The 20,754-nt window shown below is 41.1% G+C and overlaps 1 protein-coding gene across 1 annotated transcript; it reads right to left on the bottom strand.

Moving 5' to 3' along the window:
- Positions 1 to 640: 640 nt before the first annotated feature.
- Positions 641 to 20,679, bottom strand: pparaa (peroxisome proliferator-activated receptor alpha a). Its single transcript, XM_063216891.1, has 8 exons — positions 20,377 to 20,679; positions 14,429 to 14,668; positions 12,413 to 12,567; positions 11,253 to 11,391; positions 8,138 to 8,337; positions 6,605 to 6,817; positions 4,884 to 5,127; positions 641 to 3,613 (listed from the first exon to the last, which is right to left on the bottom strand). The coding sequence occupies exons 2-8, from the start codon at positions 14,628 to 14,630 to the stop codon at positions 3,369 to 3,371; spliced, it is 1,398 nt and encodes a 465-aa protein (XP_063072961.1). The 5' UTR covers positions 14,631 to 14,668; positions 20,377 to 20,679; the 3' UTR covers positions 641 to 3,368.
- Between the last annotated feature and the right edge of the window lie 75 nt (positions 20,680 to 20,754).

Genomic DNA, 20,754 nt, shown 5'->3' on the forward strand with positions numbered 1-20,754 from the left:
TTTAATAGTTGTGGGCCATGAATGTATAATCTAGGGCAGTTTAACATGATTGATGGAATTATGTAGGCCTAAATAAACATTTTTTCCCCCACAATATTCTATTTTTGGAAAGTCGTATGAACACAGAAATTGCCTGAAGATATTGGGCAACACCTTGAGTATTAAATGCAAGAAAAACTAGCAGTGCTGCAAAGATAAGGAAATTTGTAAAAGCACTGCCAGATGTGTGCGACTGGAAGACACAATTTATTGGAAATGCTGTGAAGAACAGATTTACAAAGATGTTCCACAGGTCATGACTAGGCAATAGGTACTTTCAGTCTAATGAAACAATATGATGCATTGTCAGAAGAAGTGAGATACAGGGTCATAAACAGAATTAATCTGGTACAAGCTGAATCAGGGCTGCTGCTCAGAAATCCGACTGGGCTCCAGCCCATACATGCACCAGCAGTTCCTGGATGACCTAGAAGAAAGGCCTGAAGATGAAGATAAAGAAGGACTGCATGCACTTGGTTGGCTGCCAGTCTCTTGACCCTCCTCACAGCACAGTGTTTATATATATATAGGGCAGGCAGAGAGACATCCCTGTTCACTGCCCCACCACCAGGGGCTAAGGGGCGACACATGTGCACAATGGTCCCCACCTGATGATGCTCCAGTGGCAGTGCTGCATGTACAGTACAGCACAGGAGAACAGCTGCCTGTTAAAGAAAATAACCTGTGCCATTTGGGTGACAGTGGTTTCAGTTCACTGTGGTTGGTTGATGAATTGTTCAAATTGAGCTTCAGTGTCAGTTATGATGAAGACTCTCGATTTGAGCAGCCAGTGCTTCAGCATGATATTACCAGCCACATCAATGTATCAAGTAAAAAAAAACATCCATACCGCGTAGGTTAGAAGATCCAGCATTTGAAATCAACAGAAACAAATTCCTTTACAAAATGGCAAATTAAACATGCAGAAACCATATTTCGCTCCAAAACTTACTATGGAATACCAGTGAAGACAATGCATTCCAAAGCAGGCCAAGACAATCCACATTTGCTAAGTAACAGGCAGCAGTAGGGTGTTAACTAAACATCGAAATGACAGTATTTCTTTGCAGACAACCAGGAAAAGGGGCTTAACGCCCCAACCCTATCCAGATAATAATTCCTTAGCTTTACGCTATGACTATGAAACCGTGACTTTTCCTAAAATTTAATAGGCTATAATTTTATACCAAAAGATTAGGTTTATCATTTTTTTCATTGCCATGGCAATGTTTTTCTGACAGCTATGTCTGACGAAAAATCACTGATCTCAGTCTCATCAGTGTACCTTCCTTATCATATACTATTTGTCGTATACGTGTAGTTATTCCATTACATTAGCACAACTTTACTTAATCTAATATCAGCTTTATTAATTATCATTGATTTATGCTAAGTTATAGGCTTACTAACATACAGAAAGAACTTTGATACTAATTTGATGACGTCATCATATTTATAATCACATGGCCCCATTATGCCCAAGCGTAATGAATAATTGACTGGAATTTATTTAATATTTTTACTTTTCATGTACTTTTTTAAAACAAATTAACCTCATATTTTATTACTGCAACAGAGTATATGACAATAATAAATCAATCATGAAGCATATATCTACAGCACATTTACATATACATACAGCATAATTTGTACATACAGTAAAATGTACTCATGTCAAGAGTAGAGAAAACCACTTTTAATGATCACAGCACCAATAATACAGTCATATTACTTTCAACAGTTCCTTGCACTGTGATGCCCATCATTTCACCTGAGGTTTTAATATGCCAGTAATCCCTGATAAAAGTATAAAATTGTTAATAAAAAAATCCAAATATATATTGTTAGAACTTTATGTACATTACATTTCCCCCGGTGAATGAATGCCATGGACTGACATACACAAACATTAGTTCATGGAATCAGTATCATGGAACTTCAGACTAATTTTGGCTTCACTTGTTTTGCCGTCTTTCATATACAGTATGTAGCTAATTTCCAATGGCAGGAGATTTTGAGCACATAAAGCGTATACATGACTTGGGTTCTACTTGACTTACTGCTAATTCCGATTGTCTTCAAATAGGAAATAATATAAAGTGTCTGCAAACTACAATATAATATTTTACACAACAATCATGTAGGCATTGCTTGGAGTGACTTCTGCATGATTTCAAATCGGGTAGGGGTAAGGAGCAAGCTACAAAATCCTTGAAAGTATGACAATCTCTATAGTCATCGGATTAGTGATGATCATCATGATACATGCTACATACATCTAACCTAGATAACAGTCAAGACAGTTACCAAGAAGGTGTCAATTTTAATATCAAAAGCCAGCTTCCATTTCATTCATCTACAGACATAGAAAAAAAATGCCTGATCAATGTGTCTTTTTGGAGTGATAAAACAGCTGCCCAATCTTACAGATAGTTATAGTTAGGTCAAGAAAGTGAGGTAATACTAGGTGAAAGGTGGACATGTTATTGGCTAAAGCTCAGTGTTAAACACAAAAACATTTCTTTCATCTTTCTATTTCTAAACGGTTTACTATATCTAATATTTGTTCACAGTGAAATGTTATTTTCCTTGATCTTACAACCTGTTTGCTACTGCCATGTCATGTTTAGTGCATTTCTTGAAAAAGCCAGTTTTCTTTGCTTTACCTGTAGAAATTTAACCTGGGTCCACAATACAAGGAACATTCACAATGTTACTTCCCACTGGTAGCTGAATCAGACGTACAGTATCCATATGCATACAAAAGTGAATGACATCAGTGAGTTTTATATTGGACATTCCTTGAACATTTAAATTACATTCCAAACATGGAATAACTGAAATAAACCTTGTGGCACAAGAGGATATTTTGTGGAGATGGTTTGACAACGAGGCTTTCCTCAAATATATCATGTATGTACTTTGAAGGTCCAATGTAAAACTAACTTTACCCTGGTCGACTATGTGGCACGCGGTCGTAGAACAGAGGACAGAGGACAGGACGTGAGTTTGGGGACATCCTTTGCAACCGTATTCCTCATCCAATCCCATATATGTAGTCAGGGTCTTGCTGGCATACATTTTGCACTGTGTGAAAGAATACATTTTTGGCCCCCTTATTACGTTTTGATTTTTGTCCTCAAAAGGACCCCCTGTCAATGATAGGCCCTTAAAATCGTCCTTATTCACAACAGACCATCCCAATACACACGGAAACACGCACGGACGTGCGTCACGCACACACACACACACACACACACACACACACACACACACACACACACACACACACACACACACACACACACCTCAATTGTTCTCCCTTCCCCTTAGTACATGTCTTTGTAAATCTCCTGGAGCAGCGGGTGCAGCGAGGCGTCTTCGATCTTCTTGATCTCCTCCACTAGGAAGGCGTGCTCCGTCACCAGTTGCCGCAGGTCCGCCAGCTTCTGCAGCAGCTTGGGGAAGAGGAAGGTGTCGTCAGGGCGACTGGCCACCAGGTGGAGCTGTAGAGCGTGAATGATGTCGCTCTGCATGCCCTCGATGTGGGAGACGTTGGTCAGGCCAGGCCTGTCTGAAAGGACACAGAAAAAGACAGAATGCAGATGTATAAGGACAACATTAATTAAGGACGAAATGTGTGCAACTGGAAAGAAGAGTGTTAGCCTCTGGTGTGCACACAGCTGAGGAATGTAGAATCAGGACAATCTGGGCTACTTCTCATCAACTACACCCAGAGATGACCTGAGCATACTTTTCAAAGTTTTTCCCTTAGTTTGATGCACAAAGTGTAACCACACAAGTCATCGGAAAAGTGAATCAGACACTTCAAGAAAGTACAGTGGCAGAAGAAGAGCTAATTTATGGGAGTATGATTGATACCTGGTGTTTCGGCAAGTAAAACATCGGTTATCAAACTTTTTTCTGCTGGCTATTTTCCTGACCCACAGTTTGGGAACCACTGAAAGTGAAGGTGTTTTTCTGATATTTCCTTATCTTTCTAAAAGTATCATTGACACTTGCCACTCACACTTGACTTGTCTCGTATGGCACTCTGTTCAGCACTGATTTTCAGCACTTCCCTTCACTCTTGGAAGAATTGGGATACACCACACTTTCATGCGCACCCACAAAAGCAAGCAAACATGCAGAAATAGTAGTGATGGGACAGGACCCTAGTGTTTCAGCAAGTTAAGTATAGGCCTACAGTAAAGTTGAAGAGAATCACAACTGTAATCGCAAACACAGAGACAATACCCGACGTTCTATTTCGAGTCATCAATATGTCGGTAAAATTCTATCTTAGAACGTTGCACGCAATGAAGGACACTTGCCCGATTATTGCTTGTGATGGGCCCTGGAGGTAACGTTCCACCGATTGTCGTAAGGGGGGTTTTCAGCTAAGAATCAGGCGGATAATAATGTAGTTTGAGCCGCCTTCCTGTTAATACCTCCATAACAGATGCTGGCAGCCACAAACTCAGCCACATACAGTAACAATATTTTTGCTAACCACTGTTTGGGAATGAAGTAAAGCAGGGGTGGGGAATGTCTCAGGGGCCGTTTATGTGCCCTTGAGGCCGTTTTATCTGGCCCCTGATATAATTTTAATGTTGTGCAGTTTCACATGAAATATGACATGTTTTGAAAAGGAATCTAAAAAAATACACTTGCAATATAATCAAGTTATATTTTCAGGAATCCTAGGGGATATCCTGGTTTGTGTTCATAGTACGGCCCTTGGATGACTTTATAAAATTCGAAGTGGCCCTCAAATGAAAACGGTTCCCCACCCCCACCCTGGAGTAAAGCAAAGCTTTAGCTTGTGTTTGGCCTGTAAATACCTCCACAACAGATGATGGCGGCCACAAACAGCGCCAGGTCGGTGTCGTCCAGCTCCAGGGCGTTGAAGCGCATGGCGAACTGGAACTTGGGCTCCATCATGTCGCTAAAGGGCCGCCGCAGACTCTTGAGGAACTCACGCGTGATGAAGCCGCGGCCTTGGGCCACCAGCAGCCCGTCCTTGTTCATGCAGGAGGAGAGCAGGGCGAACAGGGACTCATGCACCCCGTACTTCAGCAGTGTCACCTGGACGGATGGGAATTGATCATATTTGACATTTCGAGGATAATCAGTCCATTTAAAGCGTTAGGTCAACACCATCAACCCGTCCTTGTTCATGCAGGGCAAACAGCACCTCATTCATGCCATAAAAGCCTTTTCTTTACAGAAGCTGTGAGGCCATACTGAAGATGCTCTAGAAAAGGGATTAATTCGACTCTCTCTGTGAATTGAATTAACACTTCAAAGCTAATCAGTTCTTAATGCAAGACTAGCAGGCCGTCCTTGGTCATGCAAGAGGACTGCAGTGCATAGGGGGCCTCGTGTACACTGTACTTCAGCTGCATGACCCAGGCATGGGAAGTAGTTCTGATAACAATTCCGTTCTTCAGAGATTCTCATTTGGACAAAAAGGACAGCAAAGAGTATGATCAGCATCAATTTAGTATAGCTTAAAAGTAACATGAACATCTGAGAGTTCAAAACACATGGGTGCCATATTTCCTTCTGCCTTCACTCCGCTACATGTGTAACTTGCATAAGACAGATGACATTACCTGGTCATAAAATGTGTGTAGGAGCACTTCCTGGACTCAAATGACATATGGTTTAGGATATGGAGTGGTCCTGAAACCTCTCATTTAGGCTACTGCTATTCCCACTACTTCTAATGATATCAATAACAACTTTGTGATAGGATGACCAATTTAATAATCCATATAATAACATTTGTAAACTAGAAATGCAGTCAGAGAGTGCAGACCTCCGCCAAAGAAACTGTTCGATAGAACATTTGACTATGTCACACTATACTTTTTTTCAAGTCTTTCTGCCTTGTTTTTGAGTTAAAAATTAGAATGACGAAAAATCACGATCCGGATCACCACCAGAACTTAATCACTAATTCCTTTTATCATCTCCACCAACTCCACAAAATTCCATCAACATCCATGCATAACGTTTTGAGTTACCCTGCTGACAAACAGACAAACCGATAGACAAACAAACCAGCGCGACCAAAAAACATAACCTCCTTGGCGAGGTAAAAACAGATTCTATACAATTAACAGTAGAAATAATAAAATTAAACATCACAATCCTTTACCACCAGTGTACCAATCCCTTGAAAATGTTTGGATGGGAAAACATAAAATATGCATCCTTGCGTCCTCTGCTTGTGCTTGCGGCCTTACGCTTTGCTGATACCCCACCTCCGTGGAGAAAACAATTAAGTTTTCCCGTTGTCAGCCTAGCCACAATAATGATTGGGGGCTATTCTTCATTCACCATCTAGTTTGCAAATGAGAAAACAATGCTGTTGTCAGTGTTGTCACCACAACATATTACTTCCTGGTTCGAGGCCACAAGCACAAGTGGAGGACGCAAGGTCACATATTGGAGCGCACCCAGGATCACAAAACGCTGGCTTTGACGATTGTTGAGCACTTCCTGGATTCAAAGGCATTTGAGGCAAAACTATTAACAGCAAAGTTCGTAGCATCACCTGGTCATTGAGGTGCAGCTCCTGGAAGCCCGGCACGGCCTTGGCGAACTCTGTGAGCTTGGTGACAGTCTCCACGGAGGTGCACTGGCAGCAGTGGAAGAGGCGTCCCTCGGCCTCGCGCAGCAGGTGGCTGACCGCCTCGCCGCTGAACAGCTGCAGCAGCAGCGTCTTCTCAGCCAGCTGTAGTGTCTCGATGTCGTGGATGACGAAAGGCTTCGCAACAAGGAAAGAAAATGACATGGTGTTGGATTAATTTAGAGAACTGCAAAAAAGCACAACCTGGGGGTTGCTGTTAACCAGGCCGTGCCCTCCTAGTGACGCAACACCTTCAGCATTTCTTCTAGTCAGGCCAAGAGCAATACAAATATTGTTTCTGAGCTCCCGAAAAATCGGGAACTCCTCCCACTTTGTCGGGAAGCAAACAACCATTAGCAAACTAAGGGAGGCGGGTCAACCATGCCGTTTGGGAAATGTTAATTGTTATGCTCTTGGTCAGACCAAGTCTCGAAGAGATTTAAAAGTCGATGATAATCAGGCTAGGTTGCTGTGGGGACAGTAGTCAAAACGTACGGAAATGAAAATTAGGATTTCATTTTTTCATCAAAATGTTTCACACACAAATGCAAACAATTGAATATATTTACACTTGTCATGCTATTGCAAGTCATTACAAGCTAAAACTGTTAAGTCAAGTCAAGTCAAGTCACAAGTCAATAGTGTGCAAGTCCGAGTCAAGTCACAAGTCATTCCAAATATTGTCAAGTCATTTGTGACTCAAATTTGACTCAAGTCCAAGTCACAAGTCTAAAGTCCACATCTCTGGCTGGCAGCCCTTACGAAAACCGACCATTTTTTTTAAAATGTAGTAGCCATGGTTTTACCATGGTATGTCATGGTTACTTTAAGTACTCTGAACCAACCATAGTATTCCAATGGCTTATCCATGTTGTTGTTGGTTTTTTTGGGGGGGGAACCATGAAAACCGTGGTTCCTGACTAAACATAGATAATGGTTATTCATGGTTTTCATGTTTTTTTCAGCATGGTTTGTGACAATGGTTTAAAGGGGTATGTCACTATTTTGGGGCTTAATACAGTTAAAATCGTTGGCCAGGGTTTATAAAGGTGGTAAAGTGTCTTATTGTTCATGTTAAGCGTTGTCTTGCTTTAAGACAAGTTAAAAGAGGGAGTATGTCGCTAAGCTAGTAAAAGTCAATGGATCCGTGTAGCATGTGTAACTGTATTAAGCCCCAAAATAGTGGCATACCCCTTTAACTTAAGAACTTGCGCATAGCCATGGTGTAATGGATAGGGAGTTGGACTAAAGAGCACAAAGTTGCTGGTTCAAATCCCAGCCTTACCTCTCCCTACACCTCCATCCATGGCTAAAGTGCCCTTGAGCAAGGCTTCTAAGTCCACATTGCTCCAACGACTGTCACCAATATGCACGAGGGATAAAAAAGCGGCAGCTAAGTGTAATTAAATGAATAATTATAAACTGTGCTAAAACCATGTAGTCGAGTGCAGTACTCACCGGTGTGCTGCTCTTGCCAGTGAGGAAGACTCTGGCTTTGGCCTTACTCATGGAGAAGCACTTGAGGTAGGCCTCGTATATCTGCCGCACCAGAGCCTTCATGTCGGCCAGCTGAGGCTCCGCCGGCTGTTTCTCCACCGTCTCCAGCTCAGCTTTCAATTTCAACTTCTCCGACTGAGGCATCCGCCCGAAACGGATTGCTACAAATAAACCACAAAACAGGAAGGCATACACATACTGTTAGATTTCAAATCTATACTATCCATCCATGCTCCATGACAGCCCTGCTCTAAGTTCCATCTCACTTGATCATGCATTGTCAACAATGACGATATGCACATAAGGTTTGTAGAGCTTGCCTTAAGAAAGTAAAAACAAAGAATACAACTGTGTAATAAACAGCTGATTGTAACGATTTAAAAAAAATAATCAGATCTGTTAATCAGTATATTGGAAAAGATGGCAGGATTTTAAGGCCAAGAGCTGTGCACCTTTATGCCTATAAAAAACCATGCGTGGTCATGGGTTCACTGTGGAATTCCAAAACAATCTGGATTGTTAACATGCTCCAGGTTGCACCGCTCTGGACTTGTACCAACACTTGCTGAGATTTATTGAATATGACTGATTGAGTATAACAGACCATACTGAAAAACACAAAAACAAGAAGAAGAGCAGGAAGAGTTGAGACCTTCTGGTTGTTGGGAGTAAAAATATTTTGAGATTTATAATGGCAATCCCCATAGGTTAACAGTGGAACCCAAAAATACATGTGCTCTAGAGAAAAAAAATCTTATAAGCCTCATAGTAGCCATAATCCTTATGCATTGAAGCTTGATGAAATAAAAATTAGATCATACTGTTATTTTGAAGAACACTTAGGCCTACCTGCAGCATATGCAACATAACACGTCTGGCCAACAAACATTGAGGTTAAAGTCCTAGATGGACACATGTTAGTGGGTTCATATAGATAAGGGCATTTCACAGTAAATAGTGTATTATGTGTAAACATGGTATCGATTTAAGTAAAACCTTCAGTCAAAGAAGGTCACTTGCACAAGAGTATTTAATAGTATTTTGTCATTGTCATTGTATTATTGCATATTCTCTATGTATGTGGGTGGTTGACGTTTAAGGGCGTAACACACACAAAAAAAGTCAATTCCTGAAAAAATGATGGGAAAAATTGGAAAAAAATAGAAAAATATAAAGCACTTAGTGATCCGTGGAATTTCGCCTTATTTTTGCCATTTTTGGGAAAATGTGTCCTGCATCAACACATTGCATAGGCGTGTCACACCGCAGGAAAATGAAGTCACACCACAGGAAATTCACTGCATTATGGCCATTTTAATCCTTTTGTATACATGACTGACATCTGAGCTCAAGCTAACTTGATAATGATATTGTGTTTAATCTTAATATGTGTTTTCAGTTATAAAAAAAGCCTTTTTCCCTTCTATAGGAGCAGTCACACCACAGGACACCATAAAATGAACCTAAGTATTGCGTGATAGAAACATTGCAATATGAAGACATATTAAGAGGTTAATAGTCACTTTAAACTTCCACAGCACTCTCCAATAACTGAGGTACTGACTGGTTAGGAGCCAGTCTTTAAGACCCTTGTAGTTGGCCTTGCAGCTGCCCATTCACAAACATTGACATACATGTCACCCCACAGGACGCAATTTGTGTTACGAAATTGAACTTGTAGTTAATATTACCGTCTTGAGTGTTTTTCACATTCACATATGTTAATATAAAGTTCATATTTATGCAATCATGCCAAATGCTTCATATATTATTCAAAATGTTGTTGGTTAATTTATATATATATTATATTCCAGGTTTCATTAATGTTACAGTCACACCGCAGGATATTCGGCATATAAACCTTTACATAAATCTTAACAAAAACATTTCTTCTCATCTAAGACTAATATGAAACATAATATACCACATCTTCTTTCATTGAAATTTGTATTTTAATGTAAAATAACAGTTTTGTAGTTTTTTTAACCAATGTTACGAAAAAACAAGGCGTCACGTCAACCACCCATGTACAGATTATATTAGGTTTAAGCTTCTTGGTAGACACTTTTTTTTACAAATAGATGCACAATACAATACAGTATATACCCAATGCGGTGTGTGCAAAACACAAACAGTAATTGATTTCCCCCCCTGAATATAGATAAACATTTAGCTACAAACAGAAATGTAATCAGTGACATTAAAAGATTCCTGCATCATTGGCAAGTGGCAGCATAATGACTAGTGATACCTCAGACAGGTGCAAGCAGGTGATGTGAAGCATATGGAATTTGATAGTAGCATATACAGCCGCATTTAAATGCAGGTTGGTCATCACAGATACAACAGGACCTAAGGCCTGTGTGCACCAGTTACGACAGCATTTTGTACGACAGCAGATTGTACAACTTTAGTTTAACTACCTACTCACACTGTTGGCCCACTTAATACAGAAAGCAAGCATAGTAGCCGGCCAGGCGGATGGATTTGGACTGATGGATTTTGATGAATATAGACTTCAGTTCTTATCAACAGCCAATGTTGACAGACTTTGATACTGGTGTGCACAGTTGTATTGAAAACAATGGAACCTGAATGGTGGCAGGGGCAGGTCAGTGCTTTGTATTTTGTCAGGACAGATGAGTGGTGGCCAAATACTCCCCTGCAGAAGCAAAGTATTATTTGTCAAAATTGAGAGTGAAAATGGTCTTCATTGCACGTCCTTAAAGCCTTATGGTCCAAACGTGTCCCGTTCCAGAGATATTGCTAAACCTGCAGTAACTACAACATCCAACCCAATATCAGGGATTTGAAGGCATTTCTCTCTATTTCAATGTTGGCGTAGTTACTGCACTTTGCCTTTGTAGGGCTCGCAGTGTTTGTAAACACGATGTTATGAGGAGGGGCAAAACACTAGCAGCCAACCACGTGAGCTAATTTTTTGACCGACAGCGGTTTCCAACAATCAGAGGTTGAGTTGTGCGCAGCTAGGTTCGCGCAGCCAGGGGAAAACAAAAATGTAGAACCCATGTATAGAAGGATCAGAATCAACTGAAAATGTTGTCTAATGACTCACCGTTATGGGACATGCCCACGGAGAGGCACTTGTTGAATCGGCAGTACTGGCACTTGTTGCGGTTCTTCTTTTGGATCTTGCAGTTCCGCTCGCACTTGTCATACTCCAGCTTAAGGCGTATGGTTCTTCTGAAGAAGCCCTACAGTCAAAAGCATCACCACAAAGCCCAAGAAGGACAGCAATGGTTAGAAATAATGTACAACAGTGATGTTCATAATATTTATTTCTTTTAGCACTGCTTTTTTATTACCACACAGTGCCATTTAGTGAGATACCCTTATCTAGAGTTGATAAAAATGAAACGTTGATGAGATAAGTTTACGTCTGAAGCGCTGTACAACACCTTAAAGTGTAAAATGTTATGAGTGAAAGATACTATAAAGAGGATTTAAAACTCATAAAAAAATAATAATAAATCATACACTATGTACTTTGATTTTGTCTCCTTGGCAACCAGAAAGTCAAAGTTGTAAATAAATCATCATTTGACAACAACAGTATTATGGTGGATAACATCACACCCACAACCACACACACCAATCCTGCCAAACCACTGCCAGTAGCTCAAGGTGTTTAGTATATAATAGTGATGTATATATAACCCACATGTCATATGACAACGTTACGCCACCAACGCCACCACTACCCCCACAGCGTAGGGGTCCTTTTAAAGATAAAGCCAGCTGTTATGTATGTGAAGGGTCAGTATTCCAAGCACCTTCTTTCTAAGCACACGGCAGACTGCAGCACCATGCCAACACATGCCTTTGGATGGAAACATACGTACGTCAAACAAGCCCGTTCTACTCCTGTCACCGCACATAAAAACCCCCTCAGAAGACTAAGTCGGTCAAAGGGCTTCGTTTCAGCACCATAACAGATATTGACCAAAATCACTCACGACTGTAGTATGTTCCTACATGGCCAAGAAATGACCATCCCAGTGCACAAAATTACTCAAAATACATAAAACATTGTTTGCCATTCAGAGGCAAAACACAAAATCAAAATATAAACTGAACTTGTAAGATGCAAATATTCTGGCAGTACCTTTTTGTCAGTAAAAACAGGTGGTGTGTGTGTGTGTGTGTGTGTGTGTGTGTGTGTGTGTGTGTGTGTGTGCGTGCAGGTAGGTCAACATGTGAGCAAGTTTTCCTAACCTTGCATCCCTCGCATGCGTGCACCCCATAATGGAATCCTGACGCGCGGTCAGCACAGACGCGACACTCCAGACTCAGAGGACTGGACGACACCTCATTTCCTGTCACGCCGTCACACACTGCAGAGGACGGACTGGACGCTGGTGTTAAAATATCTGAGGACAGTAGCAACACAAATCCAGAGAAGCAATTAGAGGCGATATACACATATTCATAGAGTAAAAACCACCCACTGCTCACTAAGGAGTGCTGGTCATTAAGGAGTATGGCTTGACTTTTTTTCTCCTAAGCAGGTAAACATTGACTCAAGGAAAAAAGCTACTTAGAAATATGGTCAAACTTAACTCAGGTCGTTGCTGTTGTTTAATTCTTGCCAAGGATTCCAAAGGCACACTGATAAAGTTAAAAAGCCTGTAGCCCCTTAATGCAGGCCGTACCTCCAGTGGCATGCTGTAATACTCCTTGAAATGTAACTACCATAGTACTACAATACTATGACACAACACAGGCCCTTTAGTAATGCACGACTTGGTCATTACCTTACTGGTGACAACAAATTTATAAAGCCGTGTCTTAAGGGGTTAATAAGATGGCAAGTTTGACAATATTTGTAAGATACACATATTCATAGTGAGTTGTTGAAGCTGAAGGAGAAATACACAGTATTTAATATCCCTTTTTGTCTTCTTAATTAATATATTGTGACATTTTATTTGTACACTATACAATAATACAATATAACAATTATCTATTCATGTAATAAATAAAGATTGCTATTCAAACTTGTCCTAGATGTGTAACTGTCAAAGACAATCTTTCACCATCTTCTAAAGGACACTTCTTTCAGAAGCGTCAATAGCTGCCCACTGTCATGAAGAATGCTGGTCATGGTTGATTAACATCTCTTTGTAGATGTGCTGGAATGCCAGCAATGTCCTTCATGGGCAGTGCAACATGAATTGACCACTGGTACAAAACAGGACACGCTGAATTAAATAAGAATTCTGCTGAACTCAAATGTGGAGAAGATGTTTAAGCTGCACTTCCACTGTATCTTGGAGTAGGGTGATGCATCTGCTTTGGAGATGTGATGAACTGCCAGCGCTGCTTTTCACAGGAAGTGCGGAATAAATTTGCAAAACTTTTTTGACCCTTTTTCATTATTTTTTTTGCTTGAGAAAAATAGTGTCAATTATTATTCTTTCACACTGAGATTCACTGGCCTTGGCTCATTTCCTGTGAGGAACATGAATCTGAAAAAAAATCTAACCCCCACTGCACATTTCTATTACAGAGGGGGGTATTTTTGACCCGCATAATTTTGAGGGGCTTATACATCAATTTTCTCTAAACTCTTTGATACAATACTGATCACACATCAAGGCAAAGGGTGAAATATGAGGCAAAAAGAGTGCAGATATTGTTCAGTCCTCCAGTTGTGCATCAATGTTGCAACCTTGCACTAGAATAACATCAGTGGCTCAATCTGAGAGCATGGATTTAGCTTACTCACGTTCTTTACTGTCTCCTTATCTTTCTCTCTCTGTATCTTTCAGCCTCAAAAATATATATACACAGAAAATCACAAGCAGGATGAAGGGAGCATGAGGGTGAATAGGAGCTATGATTATTTCCATTTAAAATAGCCTAGGCCTATATAGAGATACGGCAATGTAGTTTGTAATAGGTTGCTATGGGTTCCTAACATGACCAGGTTCTGCCTAAAGGGGTGTGTCATAATACTCCTAGTATTGAATAGAACAGTCCTTAGGTCAGCCAAGGTCTGCCTAAAGGGGGATCCCCCCCCCCACTTCCCCTTGCAATAATATAACCCGGAAACAATGGGCCAATGGAACCTCTCTCTCTCTCTCTCTGATAGAACTCTGATTTAAAAATCCCGCAGTGTTTGTGACATCATAGTGAGAACACAAAATTTTGCTAAAATTTTAATCACATATACATGATGGTACTACTTCTCAGAGGGTTCACGGATCTTTGGAGGTACCTAGTAGTTACCTAGTGCAGTGGAACACTCAGACCCTGTGCTTGAAGACTTCTGCTCGTGGAGATCCAGGTTGTTGAACGTGTCATTCTCAATGGACGGAGAGAGATCGTCCAGGTCCTCCATGCCGCAGAGGAGGTCTCCATACAGGGGACTTCCCAGGGCCGAGTCTCCAATAGGAGAGGACGGACTGTATGGACTCGGCATGTCTACCATGCTGGCGGACCATGCCAAGGATGGAATTCCTCATGAGACTGGAAAAACAATAGGCAGACAAGTCTGTTAAATAGGTTGAAAACTACATAGCGTTTTCCCTGCTAAGAAACAGAAGCTGAAAGTGGTGCTTCTGTTCAGCCTACATAGAGACCAGTGATGGCACATAACGTATGAAAACCAACATCTTCTCATCAATAAATTCATGGATGGGTAACATCTCAATCCAGCCAAACCTTCTGTGATTCACTAATTGTCCCGTCAATGTACAATCTTCTGTTGTTTGTGTACAGTACCATAAAATAAAAGGAGAAAACAAAAACATTGGCTGGTGCTAGTACAGAGAAGGTGCATCTAAACGTGAAAAATGAAGGAGATCTTCGATTTCCATCACAAGTTCACAACCACTAACAAAAATAGCTACAGAGTCTTCAAGAGGTTACTCTAATCAAAAGACCCAATCTGGATCTGACTTTGACAAAAAGCCTATGTAAAACATCCAAATATAAAAATGCAAAAGTAAGGAAGAGGTGCTAACCATTTCCCAAACAAAACAGGAACATTTTAAAGTGCCTTCAACTTCAACAAAAGGTCTAGATTTCTGACTTTGCACAAAAAAAAATCATACTGGAAAGGGAGTAAGCCATGCCTTGTCTTATAAGTCTTGGTGTCCAGTAAGGTCGTGTTGTGTGTCCTTGGCCTACATGCCAAGCATGTGAGATTGCTCACTCTCGTGGAGTAAACAGTGATCGCCTCACCTTATCACACAACACTTAGCAAGGGCTCTTGCTTACTCACGGGCCAAAGACCAAGTTATAGGCTAACTAGGCAAGGGTAATAAAAACATCGGTTTGCTCTTTGACAAGAGAATGTTTTCGATTCCTTTCTTTCTTTTTGCCATATCTTTTCAAGATGACTGCTGCCTGACGGTTTGCTCTCCTAACCGCCGTGAGCAAGTGAATGAGATGAATAGGCAAGACACATGCAACATGGTAAGTCAAGATAAGCCCTGGCAATTTACTGGGGTTTTAGAGGGATACTTGTTGTGAGTACACCGCATAATCCTTGGAAGCATGAGAGAAGTTGAACAAAAGCTGTGGTCTGTGTTACTAATGAGTAACATGATAGCTGTGGTCATGTATTCAACATGCTACAGTCATCACTCTTGGAAGCTGCATGCACTCACACCCAGCAGAACACAGCTGCTCCCGCGGAGCCAGACAACATCTGCCAAGGCCATTGTGAGCTCTGCGTATACTACACAGCGTAGGCCAACATTTCCTCCCTGCAACTCATCTGCCTCTGTGAAGCGTACTGAATAACAAGTGTGGTTATGTATGCACGCATGCAAGTACTGTAAGCAGAGGAGAAAGACAATGAACAAAAACAAATGTAGCAGAGAACAAAGAAAGTAACAAAGCATGCATAGCTGTCAATAGTCAACTGAGTTGAAATTGAGCAGTCCACTGCTGGAACAACACCGGTTATGAAAGTGTGAAAATATGAAAGTCATCTCATGCGCACTAAATTATTCATTGTTACTTCAATATTTTGAGAGCATGACCGACACTGTCAGTATTAAACTCTTTGAGTGTTGAATTCACACTGCAACATTTCCTGTGTGTCTGTTCCTGGACATGCCATTCCATGGAGCATAGTTTGGTGTTGTTCTTGTGATGGCCAATGCTATTGTGACTAAAAGCTCTTTAACACAGTAGGACACGGTCCCTGTTATAAATGAGCTGGTACCAGAACGGTAGTGACCAAGTCACAATGTCTTATTAAAGGCCCTGTGCACTGTCATAGTGGTGTAGTCCTATGGTACATTAGTTTTTTCAGTGACTTTTCCACTGGTGGAATGGTGTGTGTTAAGGAGCTATGCAACTAGTGTAAACAGTGTTCAGTTTACCATGTGCACATTTTGGAAATGGCAAAATACTGGTGCATTTTTACACTAGTTGGTCAAACCAGTTTTCCTAGGGTATTTCTCACAAAACACTCCTGCAACCTGTCTAGACATGTAGGATTTCAATAAAGGTTTACCCAACCTAGAGCTACATTTTGAAGAAGTGAAACAACAGTTTTTACTGTTGCAAGGCAGTATTGCATCATGGCAGCATTCCAGGAAACAAGATGTGTCAAAAATGTGTCATAACTGCATATTTCCATTGATGATAAAAAAGAGAAGATGCTTAAGATGGCAATCAGTCATGCAAGTACTATGCAATGAGACAAAACATTGCATTTTACACTTGCACTCTGCATATCATATTATAAAGTCTCACTCTCGCTGAAACAGAGAAAGCAGAGGAAATATCCTAACTCACTATAAAAACAAACTGCAGTGAAGGGCCAACCTCACACACTTTCTAATCAATATTCCATCAATATTCCATAATGCCCTTCTCCATGACCATGTTTGAAACTAAAATGCAGCTTGATCAAACTCAGGTGTTTTTCTCTCCGCATGTCAACCGGTAGTATTCTGACCAGATTTCCTCTACAAGTGCAAGTATACAAATGCCAGCATTGACAAGACACCTGTTGAGTACAATATCAATGCCGTTGCTGAAACGGCAGCATACTCTCTTTAATGATGCTCACAGCCAGAGGATTAACGGCCCACCAATGCTCTTTGCATGGTTGGTTTCAAGTCTGGAGCAGCTCTCTCTCGTACATGCATGTACCACCACCCAATCCAAAATACAAATCTCTTCCCCTTCACTGACTAAAAACGGCAGACCCTCTATTTTACGGTCGTAGTTACCACAGTGGCAATGAACAGACCATGTTGTTTTGATGTTGAGGTTCCTTACCAACCACTGCATGGCCCCACCAGCAAGATCAACTGAAGAAAGAGGCTACAGAGTAAATAAAAAAGTTGTTGGCACCCCTTCTTCTCTCTACCATCCATTCAAACAGCCAAACCAGCATGTCACGTGGAGGTCTCTCACAGCAGAGGTGAGGTTAGTTGTCAGACAGAAGATGACTGAAACTATTAAGTAACCAACGGCACAAAGGGGCTACGGGGTAAAAAAAAAGGTTGTTGGTACCCCTCTTACCCACCACCCAAAACCATCAAACGGCCAACCTGTCTACGTGCCTGAGGTCGTCCCTCAACAGCGGAGGTGGGGTTACTTATAGGCAGAAGATGACTGGGAAACTAATAAACACCCTCACCTGCCCAGGAGCAACTCCCCTCTATTGTCTCCGTCTCCTGTCCTGCCGGACCTCCCCAGCTCCCCGGAGTGCAATAAGGCCAGTTGCTTATTTTTGGAACGGGACAAGGTGGAAGTTGGGACCGGTCCAGAAATAGGCAGGCTGACATGTATATTTAGAGCTTCATAAAAAGTCTCATAGGTTGTGTACTAAGTCCTTGAAGATGATAGTATATTGTGTAAAATGATCACTTGATGTGGATGTACGGTAGGCTAATTATTGGCTTACACAGTTGTTTGTTTGTTTGTTTGTTTGTAGGGTTGTGACAAAAGACCGCATCAAACGATCACACTGAAAATGTACTGTACATCAGTTGAATAGGTCATCATGAGTTTGGTTGCCAATAGGTCAACAGGTTCATTCCTGAAACATATATTTTGATAGTTTGGCAAAAAGTTGTAATCAAAATTAATTTTAACACTTTTGTCTGACATTTCATGTGAGTTATACTGGAAAGAGTGCAGTAACCTTTCAGAAAAGTGATGCTCATTCAGATGGCTACCAGAAACAATCTGTTTTCCTTTTGCTGCTAGGCTAAGATTGGTCCAGAGTACATTTTTACCCATCTTAGATTATGGTGACATATTATACATGCATGCGTCCACCTCTCTTCTAAAGAAGCTAGATGTAGTTTACCATGCGGCACTGCGTTTTATTACAAATGCAAACATGAGAACACATCACTGCATATTATATGAAATGGTAACATGGACTTCACTATCACTTAGGAGGAAAAGCCATTTCCTCATTTTTATTGTGAAGGCATTGGTGGGTAAACTCCCATTATACATCAACTGTCTGGTGTCACGCCAAACCAGTTCCTATGGCACTAGGTCAGGAAATAAAATTATCTTAAATATTCCTACAGTGCGTACTGAATTAGGTAAGACTTCTTTTAGTTCATATGCCCCACATGTTTGGAATAACCTCCAAAACACCTTAAGCTTGGCATCTGTGCCCTCTATAGAGAGTTTTAAAAATCTTTTAAAAACAACTTTAGTAGAGGAGTGTCACTGCTTTTAAACACAGTTTTACAGAGGTTTTGTGTGTGTGCTTTTTTTATGTCAGATTTTGTTAGTTTGTTAGTTCTTACTGTTTAGTGCTTGATGGTCTTACTTGTTAGTCTTGTCCAGTGTCTATTTTGTTTGCCCCTATGTCTGATATGTCTTATATCCTTACGTGTGCTTTTTTTATTTATTTGTTTTTATGTCATAATATGCATGTGCCTCCTCTGTCTTAATGCCGTCTTGGCCAGGACTCCCTGGAAGAAGAGGTTTTTACCTCAATGGGACCTTCCTGGTTAAATAAAGGTCAAATAAAAAAAATAAAAAAAAACCTCTTCTAACATGTAGAATATGTCACTGACAATAGATAGGCCTACCTGCATGGTGTGTATAACAATAGATCCTGGCCTAGTGATTATGAAGAATGAAGGTCTAATGTTTGATAGGTTGCGAAATATCCTAAAGTAGTTACAGTCATACACTAAAGGCATGCCAACATCAAGTGAAAAGTTCGACATCACGGTAACACTGCAATAGGCCTAATAACATCTAGCATGTCTGCCTCATTCTGACTGTGAACTAATGGGATTACCCGCAATAGGCAGCATAACAGTGCATGTATGGTATGAAAGAGAAGAAATAACAGCAGACAGATGCAATATTCATCGTTTGGTTCATCTAACATAAACCTAAATTAGTTGGTGAGAATGCCATAAAAAGTTGCCTCACCTCAACACAGTAAAAGGTCTAAATCACAACAGGGAGAGAGAGAAACTACGCCTTACCTGGCTGTGGCTCACAATAAGAAGACTATGAGGAACAAAAACATACAATGCCACACGAAAGGACAAAGTCCATAACGATACGCGTTACGGCCAGCGGCTGACACGGCCTCCACAATACGCACGAGTTCTTGGTCCTTGGCCATTGCACCCTGAGATTGCATGCGATTGCATACTATTGTCTAAACATGTGTACTACATGCTGTTGATAGCACAACTACAAGCACGTCTTGAAAACACAGCAGAGACATCCCTGTGTAGCATTTAGACTATTAACATTTGACACAATGTGGCACGTAATGTTGACTTACGAATCAATGTCTGAGTTATCATGGGGCCAAATACAACTACTCTGGCTGTATTACTTTATAGGTTACAGTGCGACAACAGTAACAAAGAAGCCAACTTGTTTCAGCTGCATTTAGAAGCAAAATCATGCAAGTTAACTGGCTATAAATATGTTATTGCACTCTCAGTGCAGGACGAGCATGGGATAAGCTATCAGCCGCGGGCTATCATTGCGTAATTACGCAATATTTCAGAGACAACTTTTGTCACTTCAATTTCTTTTTGGAATTTTGTAGAAGTTGTTTCACGACGTTGCATAGGAGAGAGGACGTCTTCTGCCTTAACACTTTCATGCGGTGATTGTGGCACTTCTATTGAGTGCCTCATATTAGTGCGATTTATTAAACTTATACAGCCAGTTACATAAGCCAAAGCATTGTTTGGGCATCCATCTACCTCAAAGCGAGTTCACCAATCCGCATCTACCATGCTGGGCTGCCGCTGGATCATGTCTGTCGGCTGCAGCACGGTGTAGGTCCAATCCCTCACTGGTCCGCACCGGTTCGTGCACGCTCCTTTGCCCAACTGCAGCCTGGTATCGCCAAGTGGCGCGTCCGTGGTGAACCGAACCGTTTGCGCTGGCGGATGTGACGCTCCAGTGACACTAGCGCACACGCACACCTCCAGACACACCTATAGTTTTAACCAATGGGGGCACGATGTGCTATTACGAAAGAAACACTCAGATTCATGACGTTGACTTCAATGAACAGCTTAGAGCATGATCGGTGTATTCTGTATAGCATATTGTCATTTCATAGGATAAAGACTAGC

This window comes from Engraulis encrasicolus, chromosome 15, assembly GCF_034702125.1.
Source record: "Engraulis encrasicolus isolate BLACKSEA-1 chromosome 15, IST_EnEncr_1.0, whole genome shotgun sequence".
Lineage (NCBI taxonomy): Eukaryota > Metazoa > Chordata > Actinopteri > Clupeiformes > Engraulidae > Engraulis > Engraulis encrasicolus.